The following is an 18,951-nucleotide window of genomic DNA, read 5'->3' as shown; positions in this document are numbered from 1 at the left end:
CTCTTAGATCGTGCTAAAGCGATCGGATTCAAAAGGCACTTTCACGTGAGAAGGAGAGCTCCAATCTTTATAAAATTGTCTGACTAAACGCTGATGTGGGATTAAAGAATCCGCTCCTCTCCGTAACAATGGTCACCCCAATCAGAAAACTTTGGCTGTTAGAGACCTGCATGGGCCATCAGTATTGCAGGTCAATCAAACCAGACTCATAAGGTCGAAACCCAGGTCCAATCCGACATGAAGGTATTGTCCGTTTTGAGAACCTACCGAGATGTATCTCATGCGGCGTGGGGCATCCCTCACGGTTTTATCCTCTTGGGCCGTGCTAAAGCAACCGGACCCAAAAGACGTCTTCACGTAAGAAGGGGGCTCCAAACCTTATAAGGCAAGGTTATCTGACTGTACAGTCAATGTGAGATTAAAGAGTCCGCTCTCCTCCGTAACAAGTATTTTTAATATTAATTATGAAAAGGGGCAAAAATGAGAACCATATTGGTTACTAATTATCTCTTTACAAACATATCACATGGCTACCTTTTTCGCTATTCCAGGTTTGGTCACAAACAAAAATTGGTATTTCATCCGCCATTGTGGCTTTTACGTCAAACATTTTTTAATGAATATTTATTTGAAGAGCTATAGTGAAATGCTCCACAATAACCTATAATTAGACCAAGTGATTGCAACCTGTGCCTACATATAATCGATCATCCTGAATTAAGATTGGAAGTCTACTTTTGGTCTATTAGGGCTTCTCTATTTCATTGCTTGTCATTTAACGGATCAGAACATTGATCTTTAAAATGCAGACAAGGTCCTTTCCTTGTCCCTCTCTTTTCTCAGTTTGGGGGTATATATATATATATATATATATATATATATATATATATTTGGGGTAGACCTCTTACACGTTACCATAATAGTTCTCAGCTCCAAGAGACATCTTAGCCCCAGTTCGGTTCAGAAATAATGCAGAACAAGCCTCTTTGATCCTCTCTTATTTTCTTTGTTCAATCAGACTTTTTTTTTTCAAAGGAAGATCAAAATAGACGCAAAATCGATACAAAATCCCAGTGGCTCGTTTTAACTCCTTCATTTATTCCAAAGAGAAATCTAGCCCAGTACCATCTTGTTATTCCTAAATAAAACAAGGCCGTTTGCCACCTCCTTCCCTTAGCCCCAAAAAGTGTTGCAAAAGCTCAACACAAACAATCTATTGATATGGCAACAAAGATCAGGTTTTATGAAGTTTTGCTTGTTATAACCACTAAAACCAATCCAATACTTATCAATACACTGCGGACACTGGAGAGTCTTGAAGCTCCAAACTAGCTTCGTCCCTTCCATTGACCATCTCCTGCTCAAGAGTGGTCGGGAGCGGGACTCGGTAAATGTCAGTCTTGGAATAACTTTAGCGACTCGACAATGGAAGGTCCACCACCACCCCCTATCCACGCTAGTATCTGATATGATTGCCAGCTCTACTTTAAGACATAACAGACAGATCCATGCTAGCTTTTCTTGGGCCTAATACTTGTTAGATATTGACCAGTGCAATATTATATTAATAAGTTTCGCAGAAATAGTACTATTCAATGAGAACCAGCTATTTTATTTATTGAGTCTATCAACATGTAGCCCATGAGGCATGACCACAATGTACTTTCTTTTTTGTAGTCATCTAGCACGTCCATTATAGTTTGAAAGCACTTGGTTGGGTCACCCTACTCTACTCTCTGCATTTCCTGCCTTCTCTATGACCCCTACTCTCAAGCAGTGTTACATTTTATGGAGCATTTAGATGGCAGAAGAGAGGTGATCGAGGTACTGTCATGGTGCAACTTCCACCCCCATTCCTGTGATTACTTCTTTCCAAGCCCTCTTTAGCAGCCCATGTGTTCTAAAAGCACATAAAATATTGTTCTAAACTGCTGCATGACTCTTCCGTGGTCGAAACGATACACCAACCGGTCCAATTCAAGCTGATACCTGTAAACAAATGGTTGGTCCCTTCACGAAAACGACCTATATGATGACTCCCAAGAAGGATTACCAATGCCATCCCTCCCAACCGTCCATTTCCCCATGTTCCATCATCCATTGACCCAGCGAGGCAGGAACAACACCGAATACAAACCCGGGGCCACACCAATCATACACTATCCACGGTCAGCATTCCACTTTCAACGGTCCACATCTCGTTATAAGATCCAATCTATCTACTTTAATCCATATATATCTCACCGGAGCCAAGGGGAAGTGCGATATACCTCGGCTTGCCAGTGGCGGAACCGTAATTATCATACACGCCGGTGGCAAATAGAAAGACTCTCTTTTACCCCGCGCGCTTTATTTCTCTCTCCTCCGTCGAATCCGCTCACTCGCGCAGGCGATATCTGACAGCGCTCGCCGAAACGCAACAGTATACAGTAGAAGATTAAAAAAAAAAAAAAATCTCGATAAATTAATTAAAAATGATTAAAAAAAGAAAATCGGTGGAAAATAAAAAAAAAAGGAATCAGGAGGGGAAAACGACGTCTGGAAATTTGGTGTTGCCTAGACGTCACCCACATCCCCAGATTAAAAATTATTCCGAATTTTTTATTGGGGCCGGTGGAGAGTTGAAAATTTTTCCCCAGAATAAAAAATATAAAAAAATTTATCCCCGAGAGAGAGGGGGAGGGATGAAGGGAGGGAGGGAGTCAAAGAGGGGGGAGGAGGGGTGGGAGTGGCGCTGTCCGGAACCCATCGACGTTCGCTCTCCGATCGCTCGGAGCTTCGAGGGAGCGAGCTTCCAGGGGGTTTTATAGGGGACTAGTCGTGTTCTCCGGGGATCGATCGCGCTGAGTTCGGGGCTTCGAGCTCTACTTTACTCCTGGATTCTCCTTCGGCTATGCTCTCGGGTGGGGTCGTTGGGCTTTTGCTTCGACCGTAAGGATTGGAGGGTTGGTTGGTGGTTTGGATTGTTTTGGGTGGTTGAATTCTTGGGCTCTTTCTTCGTTCTAGAAAGATTTTAGGTCAGATTGGATTGGGTTAGATTTAGGTTTTGTTTTGAGCTTTGTGTGGTTGGTTTGGGATCTGGGTTTGGATTTTACCGGTTTTAAGGCTTTGTTAGTCTATTTGTGAGTGGTGGTGGAGGTAAGAGGACGATGGTGGTGGATGGGGAGTAGAAGAGGTGGTGCTGGTGTGGAAGATGTTAAGGAGGCAGCGCCAGGGATGCCGAGCTTCGTTTCATCGCTGCCTGGTGCTCATCAGATGTAAGTGAATTGACTTGCTCGAGCTCTTTATCGGCTTGGTTGTTCTCTGCTTATTGTTTTAATTGATTTATTCCTTGTGTTTGTTTAGTTCTGGGAATCTTGCTTTATATTAGTGATTTTGCTGCTATTTCTGCAGAAAAAAAAGTTGAATTGCTTCAGTTCTAGTATTAGGGTGCCAAGTGACATCTAGGGAATTCCTGTTCTTTGTTTCTTCTTTTATTTGAAGAATAGGAGGAGGAAGCTTTCTGATATTCCTTGATGAAATCAGTTAAATGATGAAACTAAAATAACAAGCGACAGTGTTAGGATTGTTTGACTGTGTTTGGGAATATTTGATTTAGAGTGGTTACCTGTTGGAAAGCTTCAGTCTGGTGCAGGTGGTATTTTAGTATGCAAACAATTTCAAGAAAAATGTTTTTGTTACAAATTCTGACGTATTGCACGAGTGCCTGTTGTTTTGATACTAAAACAATATATTATTTAAGCTCAGTGTTTTTCTTAGTCTTAGTCTCGCAATTGATGTAAGCAAAGCACAATAGATTTGCCTTTGATGTTGAATCTTAAAAATAAGGTGAAATCCTGAAAACTGATATATTGTGCATACATCAAACTATGGGAGTTTTAAATATAGTAGTAGTCATTTGTGGACAACAAAATACAGTCTCCGAGATTTGTGTGTTAATTTACTCAGAACTTTAGAATATGAGAAAAAATGGCTTTAAAAGGGTAATGCTTTAATTATGTTTGATATGGTCTTGCATGGAAAATTTGAAATATATATGTATTTGCATATGTGTGTGTATATATGTACACATATACATATACATATACATATACATATACATATACATATACATATACATATACATATACATATACATATACATATACATATACATATACATATACATATGGGTGTATGCACGTGCTTGTGGTAAGAGGAAGAGAAGAGACAATTGCAGTATTCATTTATTTAACTCCTGATGGTCTGATACAGTTGAAGATTTTCTAAATTACATAGGGACGTGGACCAAAATAGAGAGGATTTTATGCCGCAACGCTCAAAATCTTTGATGAGCAATGGGTAGTGAGAGGATCATAGTAACTAACATTAAAAAGTAGGAAATCTAGATTACATAATATAATCCAACATTTGATATGGTATAATGGGGACCTTCATTCTTAGTCACCAAGGCTGAAAACAAGAAAGAAAACATCCAAAGTTATTTTGAAGTGCATGGGAGAGAAGGACTCAATTGAATGGCTTCCAATAATTTGTTATTGGTAGCCAATGGTTTTAAAGGGTAAGAGATTTACCAATAATGGAGATAACTGTCCTTTCACCATATAAAAAGCAGTGGATTTATGTGATCCTTCTAGAGATTATAATAGAGACTAAAAATTGCAGAAAGCATGTTGGTTGCAAAGGTGATTTTGGATGCTATTGTTTGCCTTCTTTGTTTTCTATTTGTTAAGGTAGAAAGATGTGGTGAACATATCTAATAATCAATAATACCTGATCCTTGTTTTTTCTTTTGAAAAAGTCCCCAAATATTGTTTTAAGTTGGGTGCCCTTTTGGGCACTTCACTTACGATTGTTCACTGTGAAAACTTGATTCTAATGGTAATGCCAGATAACAAACTTCTGGAGATTAAAGTGTCTTTCTAGGATTAAGTTCCTTGCACAGATATATATATATATATATATATATATATATATATATATATATATATATATATATATATAAAATAAGGTAAAGATTTGAGTAGTATTATTGAAGAAGAATTTACAGAGGAACTGGGATTAGGTTCCTTGGCTATATCTTTCATTAGGTTGAGATCTTCTACTTCGTAGTAATCTTGATATGTCATATTTGTCATGAGCTGGTTCTGTTTAACTGATGATTGTCTTGTTTGTTGTTCTTCTGGTTGCCTTTCTTAGTGAGACAGAGGGAAACAGCATGCAACCTTCTCGAGTTTCTGGCCTTGCAGCCATTGAGCAGTCTATTGGCTTTCGCATAGAGGATGCAGTTGATCTAAGCAGAAGTATGAGATTATTACACCCCTCCCTCCTCCTTTTTTTTTGGTACCAGGACAATGAAAAGTAATATTTTCCATTTAACAATTTGTATCTTATTCTTGGGCTGACCTTATTATGCTACAGCAATATCCAACAGCAGTCTGTTGGTTTATTAAAATATTCATTATATTTATGGGCCATTTTATATATTTTCAGCTAAGCCTATTATTTCTGCATGTTTGAGCTTCAAAATAGGGCGACTTTTAGGTGTCTTCTGGTTGTTATATATCAGAAATGTGATGTTACTAAGTCATTTCTTATTTCAAGGAAATCCCATTTAATTGTTAGAAGAACTTTTCTTACTTCTTAATTAATTCAATAACTAGAAAAGAGGCAGTCCTGGATTAAAGTCAACATCAACTGCCAGTATCCAATTTTCTGCACATTATTGAAGCTAATTGAACTTATATGTGGTTTATGTTATTTGGTTTTTTATGCAGATCCTTTGTTTAACCCAAAATCAAGTGGCCAATCTTCTGACCCTCTTCAATTTGGTGCTTTTAGTAAGGTACAAGTAGGTGTATTCTTCACGATTAGTATTGCTGCATTGTAGTGATGCACTTACTGATTTCTCTCAATGTACTATGCTGATTGATCTTTTATGCAATAACAGCCTCTTGCTTCTACTGATATTACTCCAGCGGCAGCTAGAATAGGGTCACTTGCAGTTCTGCAACAAAAAGGGCAGCAGCCTAATCTGGTGTCATCATCCAGCGGTCACATTGAGAACTGGGGTGAATCTACAATGGGAGATGCTAGTCCTAAGACTGACACATCAACAGATGTGGATACTGATGACAAGAATCAGAGGGTAATATAGCATTCTATCACCATCTGTTAGTGATGTTCTTTGACAGTGAGCTCTTTCTCTGTTTTTGGATGGCTATATAAGGTTATGTACTTTGTTCCTCTTCTGTTTTGCTGCAGCTTAAGCCATTGGATCTGCTAACACTCAATATTCATCTGATTATTTGATCCATTACTCTGGTATCAAAATTTTGTTGCATTCAGTTAAGTGAACTAATAATCACACCCTAATACCTATCCCATTTGGCATTTTAGAATTCTTAATTGGATGAACTCATTAGAAGCAAGTGTTTATTCTTTAGCTAGAATGTGCTTTCTAACAAGGCTGATTAACTATTGCTTATAAAAAAAAATATTAATGTAGCATATATACGACAAAAAAATGAGGCATGATACTCTTTATACTTTCGATGACACCTCCCCCATTATTTAATTCAAAGGATGCTTGTGGTCACTCAATAGCCAGCTCTCTTTTTCTTATCCCTTTTTCTTTCCCTCTCACCTTCGTCTTTTGAAGCCTTTCCACGCATGCTTTTCGGGAGTTTGTGGAATAGTATTTTAACCTTTGTTGGGTAACTAGTTGCATTTGATCAATTACTCTGATATCGAAACTGTGTTGCATTTTCCTCATATATTACGATCATTCATATTGCCATCAAGGATTTAAATCCCACTGGGATGGGGGCTGTCCTGGTTGTTCCATCCTGTTCCTCTGAGAATTCGGCATCTAGAACGAGTGCGGGACCCCGAAACGAGCACCCGGCCTTTGTCCTGACCATCCAGCCTTCTTTCCGATTGGATCACATACCGGTACGGCCGTTTCGGTCAGGATTTGCACTTTCCTTTCGATTCGTGACATTGGGAGGGAGGAGCCGTACTGACCTTTTTGCCGTTGCCGTCATCATCATCATCTGGAGGGAGGAGCACAATCGCGAGGGAGGAGTTGGGAGGAGCACGGACTGGAGGGAGGAGCCGCTCGAGGAGGAGAATAGAGGAGAGAGAGGAAGGAGGAAGCATTCGGGATCTTCAGATCTCTGATGAGGAAACAAGGTAGGAGGGAGGAGAGAGGAGCGGAGGGGAAGCATCATCGGTCTGCCGAAACCCTCAGGCGGTCTCCACTCTCCACCTTTTGGCGATCGCAATCGAAAATCGATGAAATACAAGGGGTAGCGTGGCGTGGTGTGTTATCCACCATGGGATTTGCCTGATCCAATTGCACCTGGTGCGGTCCGCCCGCATGATTGCCCTTCGCGAGTGCGCCTGATTGCTTTGCGCGCCCACGCATTTTGCCAAAGCGCCTGTCATCCTGTGGCTTTCACGCGTGATTTGATAATACGCAGCCTTCACCTGTGATTTCATATGCAACGGTATTATTGGTCTTGAATCATTGCGCAACGGTATTATTAGTCTTCTTAAGCCCCAACATGGTTTGATTGAGCGCGTCTTGATCTCCGCAGCATCCAATGTGCCATGTAATTTTCATAAATATTCATGTCCAATTCTCAATCTCCCATAGCATAACATTCATCGAGAGTCCAACTCTCAGTCTCTTATAGCATAACATTCACTGGGAGTCTAACTCTTAAGGGAAGCATTGGATCGTCGAACATCTCAATCATATATTCATTTTTAAAGTTCAAATACATTTAAACAATAAATAGATCAGTAAAACTTCAAGATAAATTCAAAAAACTATTATCCATATATATAAAAGGATGTCCCAAGTGCATACCGGGACGTCTGATCGGGATGGCCACCGGGACGGGACGGGACGCCGTTTCGGGAGAAAATCGGGATGCCCCCGTCCCATGGGATTTAAAACCTTGATTGCCATATTATTTATGCTAGCTCTAGGTTGCAAAATTCACATTATACCTCCTAACTTATATATGAGTTTGTATTTTTTTAAGATCTTTTTATTTATACATACTACTTTAAGCATTAATTATTTTTGGGTTTTTTTGAGTGCTTCCACTGTTTCTATCAAACCTTCATTGGCTAAAATTTTAGTTTGTTAGCATGAAAAGAATTGCATATATGAGGGTCTGCTCTTGCTTTTGGTGCTGACTTGTACACATTGAATTTCAATGATAAAACTCTGGACTCAGAATTAATGGAAAATTTAGTTACTGATGAGCGTAAACTTACACGTATTTAGGTTCCCAGTTAGCAGTAAGATTCATCCATATATTTAGAGAAATGGGAAGTTATAGTACTTGTTTTAGAACCTTTAAAGGATTTTAGTGAGTGCTTTTGCCTGATGAGCTCATTTTTTATGGGGTCTCCTTTTATCCTGCAATCTTGTTTGGAAGCTTTATATGGTTTTTAAATATGCATCTAAAGTGAGTTGAAGCCTGGTAATTAAAGGTAAGTTTCGACATGGTGGTTGCCAAAGGTTTTTTTGTGTGGGAACTATCTCGATAACTTTTGAACATAAAGCCTGCTATTTTTTTTTTCTAAGTCAACCAAAAGAAAAAAGGGGGAGGATCCAGTCACCACAAATGATGAGGGAATTGGTTTGGAGTCTCTCTCTAGCCTTTTCTATAGAGATGCTCTGTATTTTCTAGTTGGGCTCCTTCGCCATGGACAGCTGGGGAACCCCCTTCCCTTCTCACTTTATTCCCTTCTCCCCACTCTTTTGTCTTTCCCTCACTTCCTTCTTTTTCATGCAGTGGACCGCTTTGGTATCCTTGCATGTTGGTAGCAAAGGTCTTGTTCCCAACTTCCCATGTTTGGAAAGAGGGGTCGTTAAACCATTAAGGATGCTTATGAGAGGCAGTGATAAAGTTGGATTAGATGGTGGTGATGTTGAAGGTAGTGGGTTGATTATGGTGGGATCGTATGGCATGGGTGTGTAGAGACAAGGGGGTTGATGCTAGAGTAGTACCTTGTCCTAGGGTTCCTGGGATCGAGGAGCTCCAAGTGGTGGCCAAAATTGAGAGGTGTGGTAGAGAGGGCTGGGAACACAAGGCAAAGGTTTTCCTCTTTTGGTTGCTGCCATCATCATTGGCATAATCACATGATGCTAAGCCCCACTTGGAGGTTGGAGATAGGGTCGCTGGTAGAAGGTTTGCTTATTTTGCTGGATGTGATCAACTCACCATCCTATACATTGGTGGAATAATGGCTAGTGGAGGGTGGCTAGAACCTTGGGGCTGTTCTAAAAATCAAGGCCAAAGGGAAGGAGGAAGTGATATATGGTTTAGATACTCAAAGAGTGAAGGGATTACTAGTCATGATTAGGTGGGTTCAGGCCTTGCTGGATGTTGGACAATCATATGATCCATTAAGGGGTCTGTAATGCCATGGTTTGTTCACTTGGGGAAAGTAGATTTGACATGGCTGTTGGTTACTGGGAAGGCGTCACAGGATGGTTAGAGAAACTGGTCAAATTATGGTTAGTAGGGATTCTAACACCAAGGAAGAGTGGTGTCCTGGTGTTGGCAAGGCTTATGGAGGAGAGAGAAGCAAGCAAAAATTTCTTCTTTGATGGTTACACTTGTTCTATAGCGAAAAGTGGTTTGGGGGTGACAGCACTGGGGTGTGAGAGGGTCTTGGTAGGATAAGTGGGCATAGGTGGGAGGAGTTAGGTATGGTGAATTTGAAATTTGAATGAAGTTTTTCCACTCAAGGGATTGTGGTGATAACAATCGATCGGATCGTAGAAGATGGAACAGGTATTGGGCTGTCGTGGGAGTAAACATGAGCAAGTCCATAAAGGAGATAGGAGGGATTAGAGTGTGCTCAGGCCAGCTCAAATGGCCATCCTTGTTAACAGTGGATGGAACTGGATTCATAATGAGTGTGTAAAGGGAGATCTATACCATCAACACCCATTGAAACAGTTGTGACACGTTTTGAATCCTTGATTTGGTATGGCTGGCCAGGGCTGGGCCTTGGTATTGATGAGAAGCTACCTGAGTTTCTTTGAGAGGGAGAAGCCACCTGAGTTAATTAGCCCACTTTCAAGTTGGGTGGGATTCTCTGAGTTGGAGGTGGGCTTCATTTTGTGTACATCATATGGCTTGGGTGTCCTTGTGATGGGGCTTTGATACTGGGGCTGTTTGGGCTTCCTTGCCTTTCCCCCCTTCCCTCTCTCTCTCTCTCTCTCTCTCTCTCTCTCACACACACACACACTCTTTCTCTCTCTCTTTCTCTTACACACTCATTTGATCTCTAATTGAAATGTGTGGTGGTCTCTGCCATTGTTTGAAAGAAAATAATTATGAATATTATCTTTGGGAGCTCACTCACTGTGAGTCCATAACCTTTTGTCCAAACATGGTTAGAGATGTTTGAAGATAAATCTTTTTATGACTTCTTGGTGTTTCATATGCATGACCTAGATTATTTACTTTCATCCTATAGTCATGGCTTACAAGCCTATGTGGTAGATTTGATTGTTTCTTCTAGAGAAATATCATGTATGATATTGTTTTGACCTTATTGAGAGTTGCGGTGGCTATGAAAAGTAAATGACAAGCTTAATTGAACTTTTGGAAGTCAACCCCCATCCCCCCTATCTAATTGAAATGTGGTGAACTCTGCCATTGTTTTGAAAGAAAATCACAATGAATATTATCTTTGGGGAGCTCACTCACCATAAGTCTAACTTTTTGTTCGAACATGGTTAGAGATTTTTGAAGATAATTTTATGACTTTTGATGTTTCATATACTTTGGCCACCTCTCTTGTGTGTGATGTAGTATCATATACTTTCTTTAGTATCTCTAAATGACAACCTACCTTGTCACCACTATTTTATAGTATATGGTCTTTTAAATGTGTCCTTTGTGGAGGTACAGTATTAAATTATATCATCTATTACATTTTGAATATATAATGCCTGTTATTTGGGCATAGAAGCATGGTATGTTAGAACCTTGGCCAAGAAGGTTTTCACTTGAAGTGGGTGTTTGGTTGGGATAATTAAGGTCTGGAATGGGAATGAGAATGGATGACTCCCATTCCAACTGCTTGGTTGGGGGGTCTCATTTCGATTTTCATTCCAGAGAAGAATGGGAATGATCCATTCCTTCATCAATCGAATCCGAACTCAATCCAATGGAGTCAAAATCTCATTCCAGTGGAATGAGATAAAAAAAATCATTTGTCAGTGGCATTGAGAGGTCCGCCCTTCTTTAGTTGAAGAGCTCCGTTATCGACCCCGCCTGCCTCCTCCATCGGTGGTCTGTTGCCCCGGTCTCCTCCGCAGGTGGCCCGCTTTTTTTTCGGGAGTGGTGGCAGCTTGGCTCGCCACTTGGCGAGCTTGGCCTTGAGAGCCACCTGCTCCTCGTCGGAAACCGGCGGCAGCGCGGACCGCCATTTGTCGAGCTTGGACTAGATCACGGCCCCATCCCGATCGACGGAGGGTCGTGCTTTCTTGTTCTTGGGCGTGTTGTTGCAGATGACGGCAGAAGGGGCACCGTCAGAGGCGAGCTCGATAAAGATGGGAAAGGAATGGACGTATGCGTCGAGGAGAAAGATGCCGAGGTTGAGGATGCCCTGGGGGCGGAGGGACTGGGGGCGGCGGACTTGGATGGCAACGAATCAGGTGGTGGTGGAGGGGTGGAGGGCGGAGAGGAGGGCATGGGCGGTGCCGATGAGGGTGTCAGAGCCCAGAAGGAAGCGGGGTCGGGCGGTGAAGATGTTGATGGTGACGGCGGTGGTGTTAGAGTGAAGGACGGCATCGTCGAAGCGAAAGACGAACTTGTCATTCCATGTGGGTTTGGTGTGGCCGACGGCGTCGAGGTGAGTGCGGAGCTTGTGGGTGGGGTCTATCCAAGCCACCGCATAGGTGGGATTGGGGGTTGATTTGGGTCCATTGACCGCGAACAGGGGGCACAGCTTGGAGCTAATTTGGGAGGATTGGTCCATCTTTCATAGCTGGAAACCAGCTCAATTGTTTAATTCATCGGTTTAATTTAAAAAAAATAAAGATATTATTATTATATTTAAATTTTATTTAATATTAATTTTTTAAAATAATTAATTTTTAAAAATTTTAGTAAAGAATAAAAATAAAAATTTGAGTTGAGTCCGATTCCTATCTATGAACCAAACTACATCAATGGGAATCATCCATTTCGATTCCGATTCCGATTCCGATCACAATCCAAACACTTTGAATGATTTGGCGATTTCGATTCCGATTCCGATTCCGATTCCAATCCATTCCGATTTCGATTCCGATTCCGATTCCGATTCCGAACCAAACACCCCCAAAGTGTAGTATGACATGTTTTGTAACATAGCAACTAATATGATGTTTCCTATAAAACATTTAAAATGGAAAATTCTATGTGTGCCTCCAAAAGGTACCCAAAATGGCTGTAAAGCCCAGTTATTTGGAAATACTGGGGGAAATTTTGATATTTTATCCTAGAATCAGGATTCCAACCTGCTATGAGGGTGTCTTTCACAGTCCCTGAAACATTGGAGGTCAGTATTATAACAGAAGGTGAAATACATTCAACTAGACAGGTGCAAGGTAAATTGGGATGCAGTGCTACTATTGCTGCTCAGATAAGTTAGGGCTGATTCAGATGGTTTACACCTGATCTGTTGGAATATTGTTATTCTTATTCTCAATTTTCTATCATCAGCTTCTTTCTGACGGTTGCTTCTTTTGTGCCTATATTTATTATTATATAGTCTCGAGACCCTTCCCTAATGTGAGACGTTCTTTGCTTTCGATTTGAAGCCATACAACTCTTGTCTCATGTGGTTCCTGTATCAGGATGCTGGATTTTGTTCTTTGGGTGTACTCTTGTTGTATAAGGTCACAAAATTCTCTTTTGACAAACTATTTTTGTTTGAACTTTTCTTTTGCTGAAATATATGTCTGCTTTGTTTGCTCTTCATATGGTTTTTGTATGCCTTATATGTTTAATTCATTTGTTCCTCTAGAATTGTTGCTCGTTTTCTAGGAGAATTTCTTTTTCCACTTATGTCAATGATAGTTTCATTTAAGATTAACAAGACAGATGATAGTTAGTAATTTGCAAGTATTTTCTTTATTCCTTTTAATATTGAAATTTTAGTTTAATTTAGTTGGAGATTTGTTACTTTACATGTAATCATTCTGCACTAGTTAGTTTAAACAAGGATGCTGCATCCTGAAGGATTTTATTGATTGCTTGCATTTATTTTATCTATTGTTCAGCTTGAAAAAGGACAGGCTGCTGTTGCTGCGGCTTCTGACTCTAGTGACAAATCAAAGGATAAATTGGACCAGAAGGTAGTGGAGTGGCTATAATTTCTTATAGATGCAGTGATATTTGTCATATTATGTACTAGATCGTAAAATTATACATATTTTTTCCTCCAGACACTTTAGATCGTAATATTATACATATTTTTTTCTCCAGACACTTCGCCGGCTGGCTCAAAATCGTGAAGCTGCTAGAAAAAGCCGGTTAAGGAAAAAGGTAATTCATTTTTATTTCTGCTCTTGTGCCTTAATTGTTTGCATGTTGCATTAGAACGATGCATCATGTTAAATGCTCAATTTCCTCGCCAAAAAGAATGCTCAATTTTCATCATGCAAAGTATTTGTCCTTGGGTATCATATCAGCCAATGCTATGATCTTTACATAGTACATTGTCATCCCAGCTTTCTAGTGATGCTTTTGGTTCGCTTAGTAGTTCGTTTATTAGTGCTCTGTTTTTAATTTTGACAATGCTTGTGTAGGGAAAAAAGAAGCACTATAAAACTTCAACCAAACCTGGAAAAGTAACACCATGCTGACTTTTTTAGTTGATCCTGTCCTTACATTATTCACATTTTTGGAATGGTCAGAACAATAGGCTGACTTAAACTGTAATCTAAAGTTGTTATGTTTGTGCCATGTTTGCTCAGATGTCTCCTTGCGCCTCTATTACTTAATTGAACCATAGTATTCTGTGGTCAACTGATGGAACCAGCACTGTAAGAGTTTTTCCCCTCTGTTAGATAGCTTCTCGTGCTTTCTATTTGCAAATTGATCATATGATAAGTCATCTTTGAAATGTGCTAAAAGTGTCTTCTGTAAAAGGTGCTAAAAGTGTCATCATCTTAAACAATAATTTTTGGTGGAATTCTGCCATGTCGTCTAAATATGGATAATATGCTCTAAGAAAACAAGCTCTAGTATTCCACTGATTATAAAGAAAAATGATAACTTGGCATATATTTCTGAAAATGTAGATTAGATCTCTTTCTTTCTCTAAAAAGTACAGCTGCATTGTATTTTTTCTACAGCTTTACAACTGAAGTTGCTTTTGTTATACTAATCCTCTTACCCTTAGGTGAGAATTATTCCTTTTCAACATTCCTCAACCTCAACTAGTGAACAAATTGTGAAGTTTCGTTTGATCCTGGTATTTAAAATATGGTCCACTTAACATGAAATTCTATCCGTGATCTTGAAATTGGTGGTTCAATTTTTGCTGGTTAATCAGTTTGCATTTTCTCACATGTTCATTGATACTTTTTAAGAAAGAAAAGGTGTGTGTGTGTGTTGGGGGGAGGGGGCATGGGGGACGGGGGGTGTGGAGTGTACAGCATGGGAGCACCCTGGGAAAGGGCAAGGGAAGAAGGGGTAAAAATAAAAACATGCAGTTATTGCTGGACGACTCATAATGATGTTTTGGCCTGCAAAGGTTTTTCCTTTTGCCTTAATTGTTCTCTAGGATTCTAGATGTTTCACTCTTGAAATCCAGCTTCATGTGGCCAACTCCAAGAGTTTCCATTATATATTTACTTTTACTGTTGGAAGAGCAATTTGCAGTCAGATCTCTTACCTTATTTTTGTAATTTAATATATATGTTTTCTTAGATACTGCAGTATCGTATTAATGCTGTTATTTCTTCTGCAAGGCATATGTGCAACAACTAGAGAGTAGCAGGTTAAAGCTTAATCAACTTGAGCAGGAGCTTCAGCGAGCACGCCAACAGGTATGATCTTAATGTTAATCTCTCTATCCCTTCTCCATTTCTACCAAACTTTTCATTCAACAGATTACATTTAGAAAATATATTGGTCGTTTCTCCTGATGTGGACCTTTTTTATGTTTTCAGGGCATCTTCATTTCAAGCTCAGGAGATCAGTCCCATTCCATGGGTGGAAATGGTATCCTGAGAGCCTCTGCCCCGTGATTTAATTTCTTTTGAGGAGCTATATTCAAAAAGCTGTGTTATAGTACTCAGATGAGCATTTTACATTTCAAGAAATGGCATGGATGCATGATGCACCAGCAAATTCTTGTGAATCATCAATCCAAATAATAGATGAATGCTTACTTGATATTCTCATTAGAAGATTTACATTGGATTATTACAGAACAATAGCTTTAGAATAGGCACTGGCAGACTAACCCGTTAAGCTATTTCACACACCATGTTACACTGGGCTTATTTTTATCATGAATTCCATTCATAAAATTTCTTATTGAGATTTATTTAGTTCTTTTTGTTCATGAAGACTTTGGAACTAAAGTAAATTAGCAAGGCGGGATTTGTTATTTGAATTGGGAGGATTTCAGATTCTTTTTTTCCTTTAAAATCTGGAGATTGCTTGGGTATATGTTTAACTGTTTTTCCTAAAATGAAAAAACTAAAATTTCTTTAAAATTCTAGGTAACCATATGTGCCTAAAAAATAAGTGCATTTGTGTTTTTTGGATTCATCCAAATGCTTGCCTCTTTTATCAATGTCAGAGAAAAATCTTATGTTATTCAACTTACAGGGGCTTTGGCATTTGACATGGAATATGCACGATGGCTAGAAGAACACCATCGACAGATCAATGAGCTGAGGGCTGCAGTGAACTCACATGCAAGTGACAATGACCTCCGTGCTATTGTTGATAGCATTATGGCACATTATGATGAAATTTTTAGGCTCAAAAGTGTGGCAGCCAAAGCAGATGTTTTTCACATGTTGTCAGGAATGTGGAAGACGCCCGCGGAAAGGTGTTTTCTGTGGCTTGGGGGTTTCCGGTCATCTGAACTTCTCAAGGTGCAAATGTTCTCTTTCTGCATGCTCATTAATTGTTAATTCTCTAAAAAATATCATTGATTTTATGGACCTGTTAATTCTTGTCATAGGCTGATCATAAAATCATAGAAAGGGAGAAAACTAGGGAAGGGAGTGCCAAAAAATGAAAAATTGTGTGCAGATGGAGGATAGCTCAGTTCCTGTTGGCAAAATTATTTTGAGGTTCACCATTTAATTCACACAAAATTCTGTGGGTCCTCTGTTGTCCACCTTTTCCCAAGTTTGTCACTGTAAGGCACTCCCTCCACTAGGATCCATTACCTAGATGGGGATCTTGCTGTATAAGGTGTTGCAGGAGAGGGTGAGGCGATGGAGGTGTAGGGGGAGGCTGGAGAGAGGTGAGGGATGCATTTGACCAGTGAGGTGGTTGTAGCAAGGTTTATGGACCCAAGGAAACACGGTGTTCAGGGGTGAGATTAATACTTCACTATTTATGCCGTAGCATTCTCACCAGGCTAAGGTCCCTGTCAAATTTTATCACAAACACCATGATTGGCTTGTGGTTAGTCCAAAAGGGCTTTTATTGCAGTGTCACCTGGTCACATTGGGCCATGGACTGGGTCCACTTTGATACCTTTTGTAATGACTCATGATCCAACATGCTATCCAAAAAAAAAAAAAAAAAAAAAAAAAGGCTAGCGAGAAGTTATCATTTGGATTCTATGCAAGTACCTGAGATCTCTCAAGCATATAAGCAATGTGGGAATAAATACATGTTTGCATAGATGTTCATAACCACCAAAGGTGGGAGGAGGGAGGGCTTAGGAGTGGAGGGGTGGATTAGGGAAGTGCAAAGAATTAGAGATAGGCACCTTGAGTTTTCCATTAATAAAATTTGATTTTCGCAAATAAAAAGACACATTAGTCTCAAGAGTAGCCCCCCATTCCCCCGCCCCTTATCTCAGTACACAATCTCTATTATGCAGAAAAGACTGATATCTGCTTGATATTTAATTCAAAGGACGTGTGCCTTTTCAAAACAGCTTGATGTGGCAATGTTTTAGTTTCCCTACAAAAGCTTGAGTTAAATTTTATAGGCTCAACAGATGATGGGAGATTCCTGCATTAATTTTCTGAGCCCTCGCTTCCTGGTCGTTTCTTGAAGCCTATTTCATTCAACTGTTACCCATCATGTGTCTTTTATATCTTTGGATGCCCCAATTTGTAGGAAAAAAAAAATAGTCAACTTTGTGATATGTCTTTATGATCTTGGAATATTATAATGATTCTAGCATCAAGATTTCTTCCTTAGATCATTGAACTGGTTTGATTTTTATTTTTGGTCCAATTATTCTAAATTCTTTGATATGTGGATTTTGTAGTCAGGCTTATCTATGGTATATGACTCATGACTCTCTCTCTCTCTCTCTCTCTCTTGATTTCTTGATGGTTAATTTGTGTGTTAACTTCACTGGAACGTTCTAGCTACTTGCAAATCAGCTGGAGCCTCTTACAGAGCAGCAGTTGGTGGGGATATGTAATCTACAGCAGTCCTCCCAGCAGGCTGAGGATGCACTGTCACAAGGAATGGAAGCGCTGCAGCAATCCTTGGCAGAAACTTTGGCTTCTGGATCGCTTGGGCCCACAGGATCATCTGGTAATGTAGCAAATTACATGGGTCAGATGGCAATGGCCATGGGAAAGCTTGGCACTCTTGAAAATTTCCTCCGCCAGGTAATTTCTCCCCAAGCTTTAGCTCTTGTTTTATATCAACGGGGAATGGTCTTCCGTGCGTTGCTGATGGAATTTGAGGGTATGAAACATCCGTATCTCAACAAATTATTATTTTTAAATCTAACCTGTTCTTTTATCCATCTTCCAGGCCGACAATTTGCGTCAACAAACCCTACAACAAATGCTTCGCATATTAACAACACGCCAATCAGCCCGTGCACTCCTTGCCATACATGACTACTTTTCTCGACTCCGTGCATTAAGCTCGCTTTGGCTTGCTCGACCAAGAGAGTGAGGGCTAAACTGATTGAGCCCATCATTTGTGCGGTTAATGGGTCATCAAGCCTGGAATGTATGTTCGCTCGGGCAGATGAGCTTGTTACGAAGATATCCGACAACTGTGCCGTGGTGCTTCTGGATCGTCTATATATATATATATATATTCGATCTGGGGAGCCTTGCTGTACCATCTCCTGGTGCAGGAAACACATGTGAATGTTTATTATATGCTCTAATTAATTTACATGCTTTGGTGTTGCCGTGATGTATACATTCATGGAATGTGCAGAGACGTGAAGGGTGTATTCGCTTGAAAAATTGACTGAGCCTGCTCTAACCTGTCAATAAAATTGATGTTTAATAGAGTAAACTCATGGAAGCAGAGTGGACCTCTTTTTGGCAACTTGATTGAATTGTTCCTGTATTTCTGATTCAGAGCCACTGCTGTACGGTAGACTTCCAAGTAAAAAAAAAAGCGTGTTTTTCCATGTGCAAGGGATTTAAGAACCGTTGCTACTTCTACTCAAAAGTGGTAAACACAAAAGGTCACAGCTAACCATAATTTTGAGTCCCAGTATATGTTAGTAGGGATGGGGTAAAGTTACCTAGGCAATATGCCAATATCAAGGCCACCGTTAACAACCTCAGCCCCATATCCCAACCGGATAATGGTATTTGAGAACTATTTTAGCCTACGTCAAAGCCCTGAATGGATTTATATTTTATTGTTGGAAAGTTATTAAGGAGGTGTGATTGGGATTAAGGGTGATGTGGATTTCACCGTATTTGATTGCATTATGATAACTTTATATAGC

At 40.0% G+C, this 18,951-nt stretch overlaps 1 protein-coding gene across 1 annotated transcript; it reads left to right on the top strand.

Moving 5' to 3' along the window:
• The first annotated feature begins 2,713 nt into the window (after positions 1-2,713).
• On the top strand, positions 2,714-18,506 carry LOC105045494 (transcription factor TGA2.3). The gene is made up of 11 exons (XM_073258308.1): positions 2,714-3,257; positions 5,200-5,303; positions 5,778-5,845; positions 5,951-6,148; positions 13,310-13,384; positions 13,515-13,574; positions 15,005-15,082; positions 15,206-15,257; positions 15,873-16,144; positions 17,609-17,857; positions 18,006-18,506. Exons 1-11 carry the CDS (start codon positions 3,160-3,162, stop codon positions 18,150-18,152), a joined length of 1,401 nt encoding a protein of 466 aa, XP_073114409.1. The 5' UTR covers positions 2,714-3,159; the 3' UTR covers positions 18,153-18,506.
• The last annotated feature ends 445 nt before the right edge of the window (positions 18,507-18,951 follow it).

Source organism: Elaeis guineensis, chromosome 5 (assembly GCF_000442705.2).
Source record: "Elaeis guineensis isolate ETL-2024a chromosome 5, EG11, whole genome shotgun sequence".
Taxonomy (NCBI): Eukaryota; Viridiplantae; Streptophyta; class Magnoliopsida; order Arecales; family Arecaceae; genus Elaeis; species Elaeis guineensis.
The sequence above is the reverse complement of the archived record's forward strand: the minus strand, read 5'-3'. Positions and strand labels throughout refer to the sequence as shown.

Coding starts and splice junctions, on each gene's coding strand:
- LOC105045494 (XM_073258308.1), top strand. CDS start 3,160: ATGGGGAGTAGAAGAGGTGGTGCTGGTGTGGAAGATGTTAAGGAGGCA. Junction 15,258..15,872: donor CCATTCCATGGGTGGAAATG/GTATCCTGAGAG, acceptor TTCAACTTACAG/GGGCTTTGGCATTTGACATG. Junction 16,145..17,608: donor GGTCATCTGAACTTCTCAAG/GTGCAAATGTTC, acceptor GGAACGTTCTAG/CTACTTGCAAATCAGCTGGA.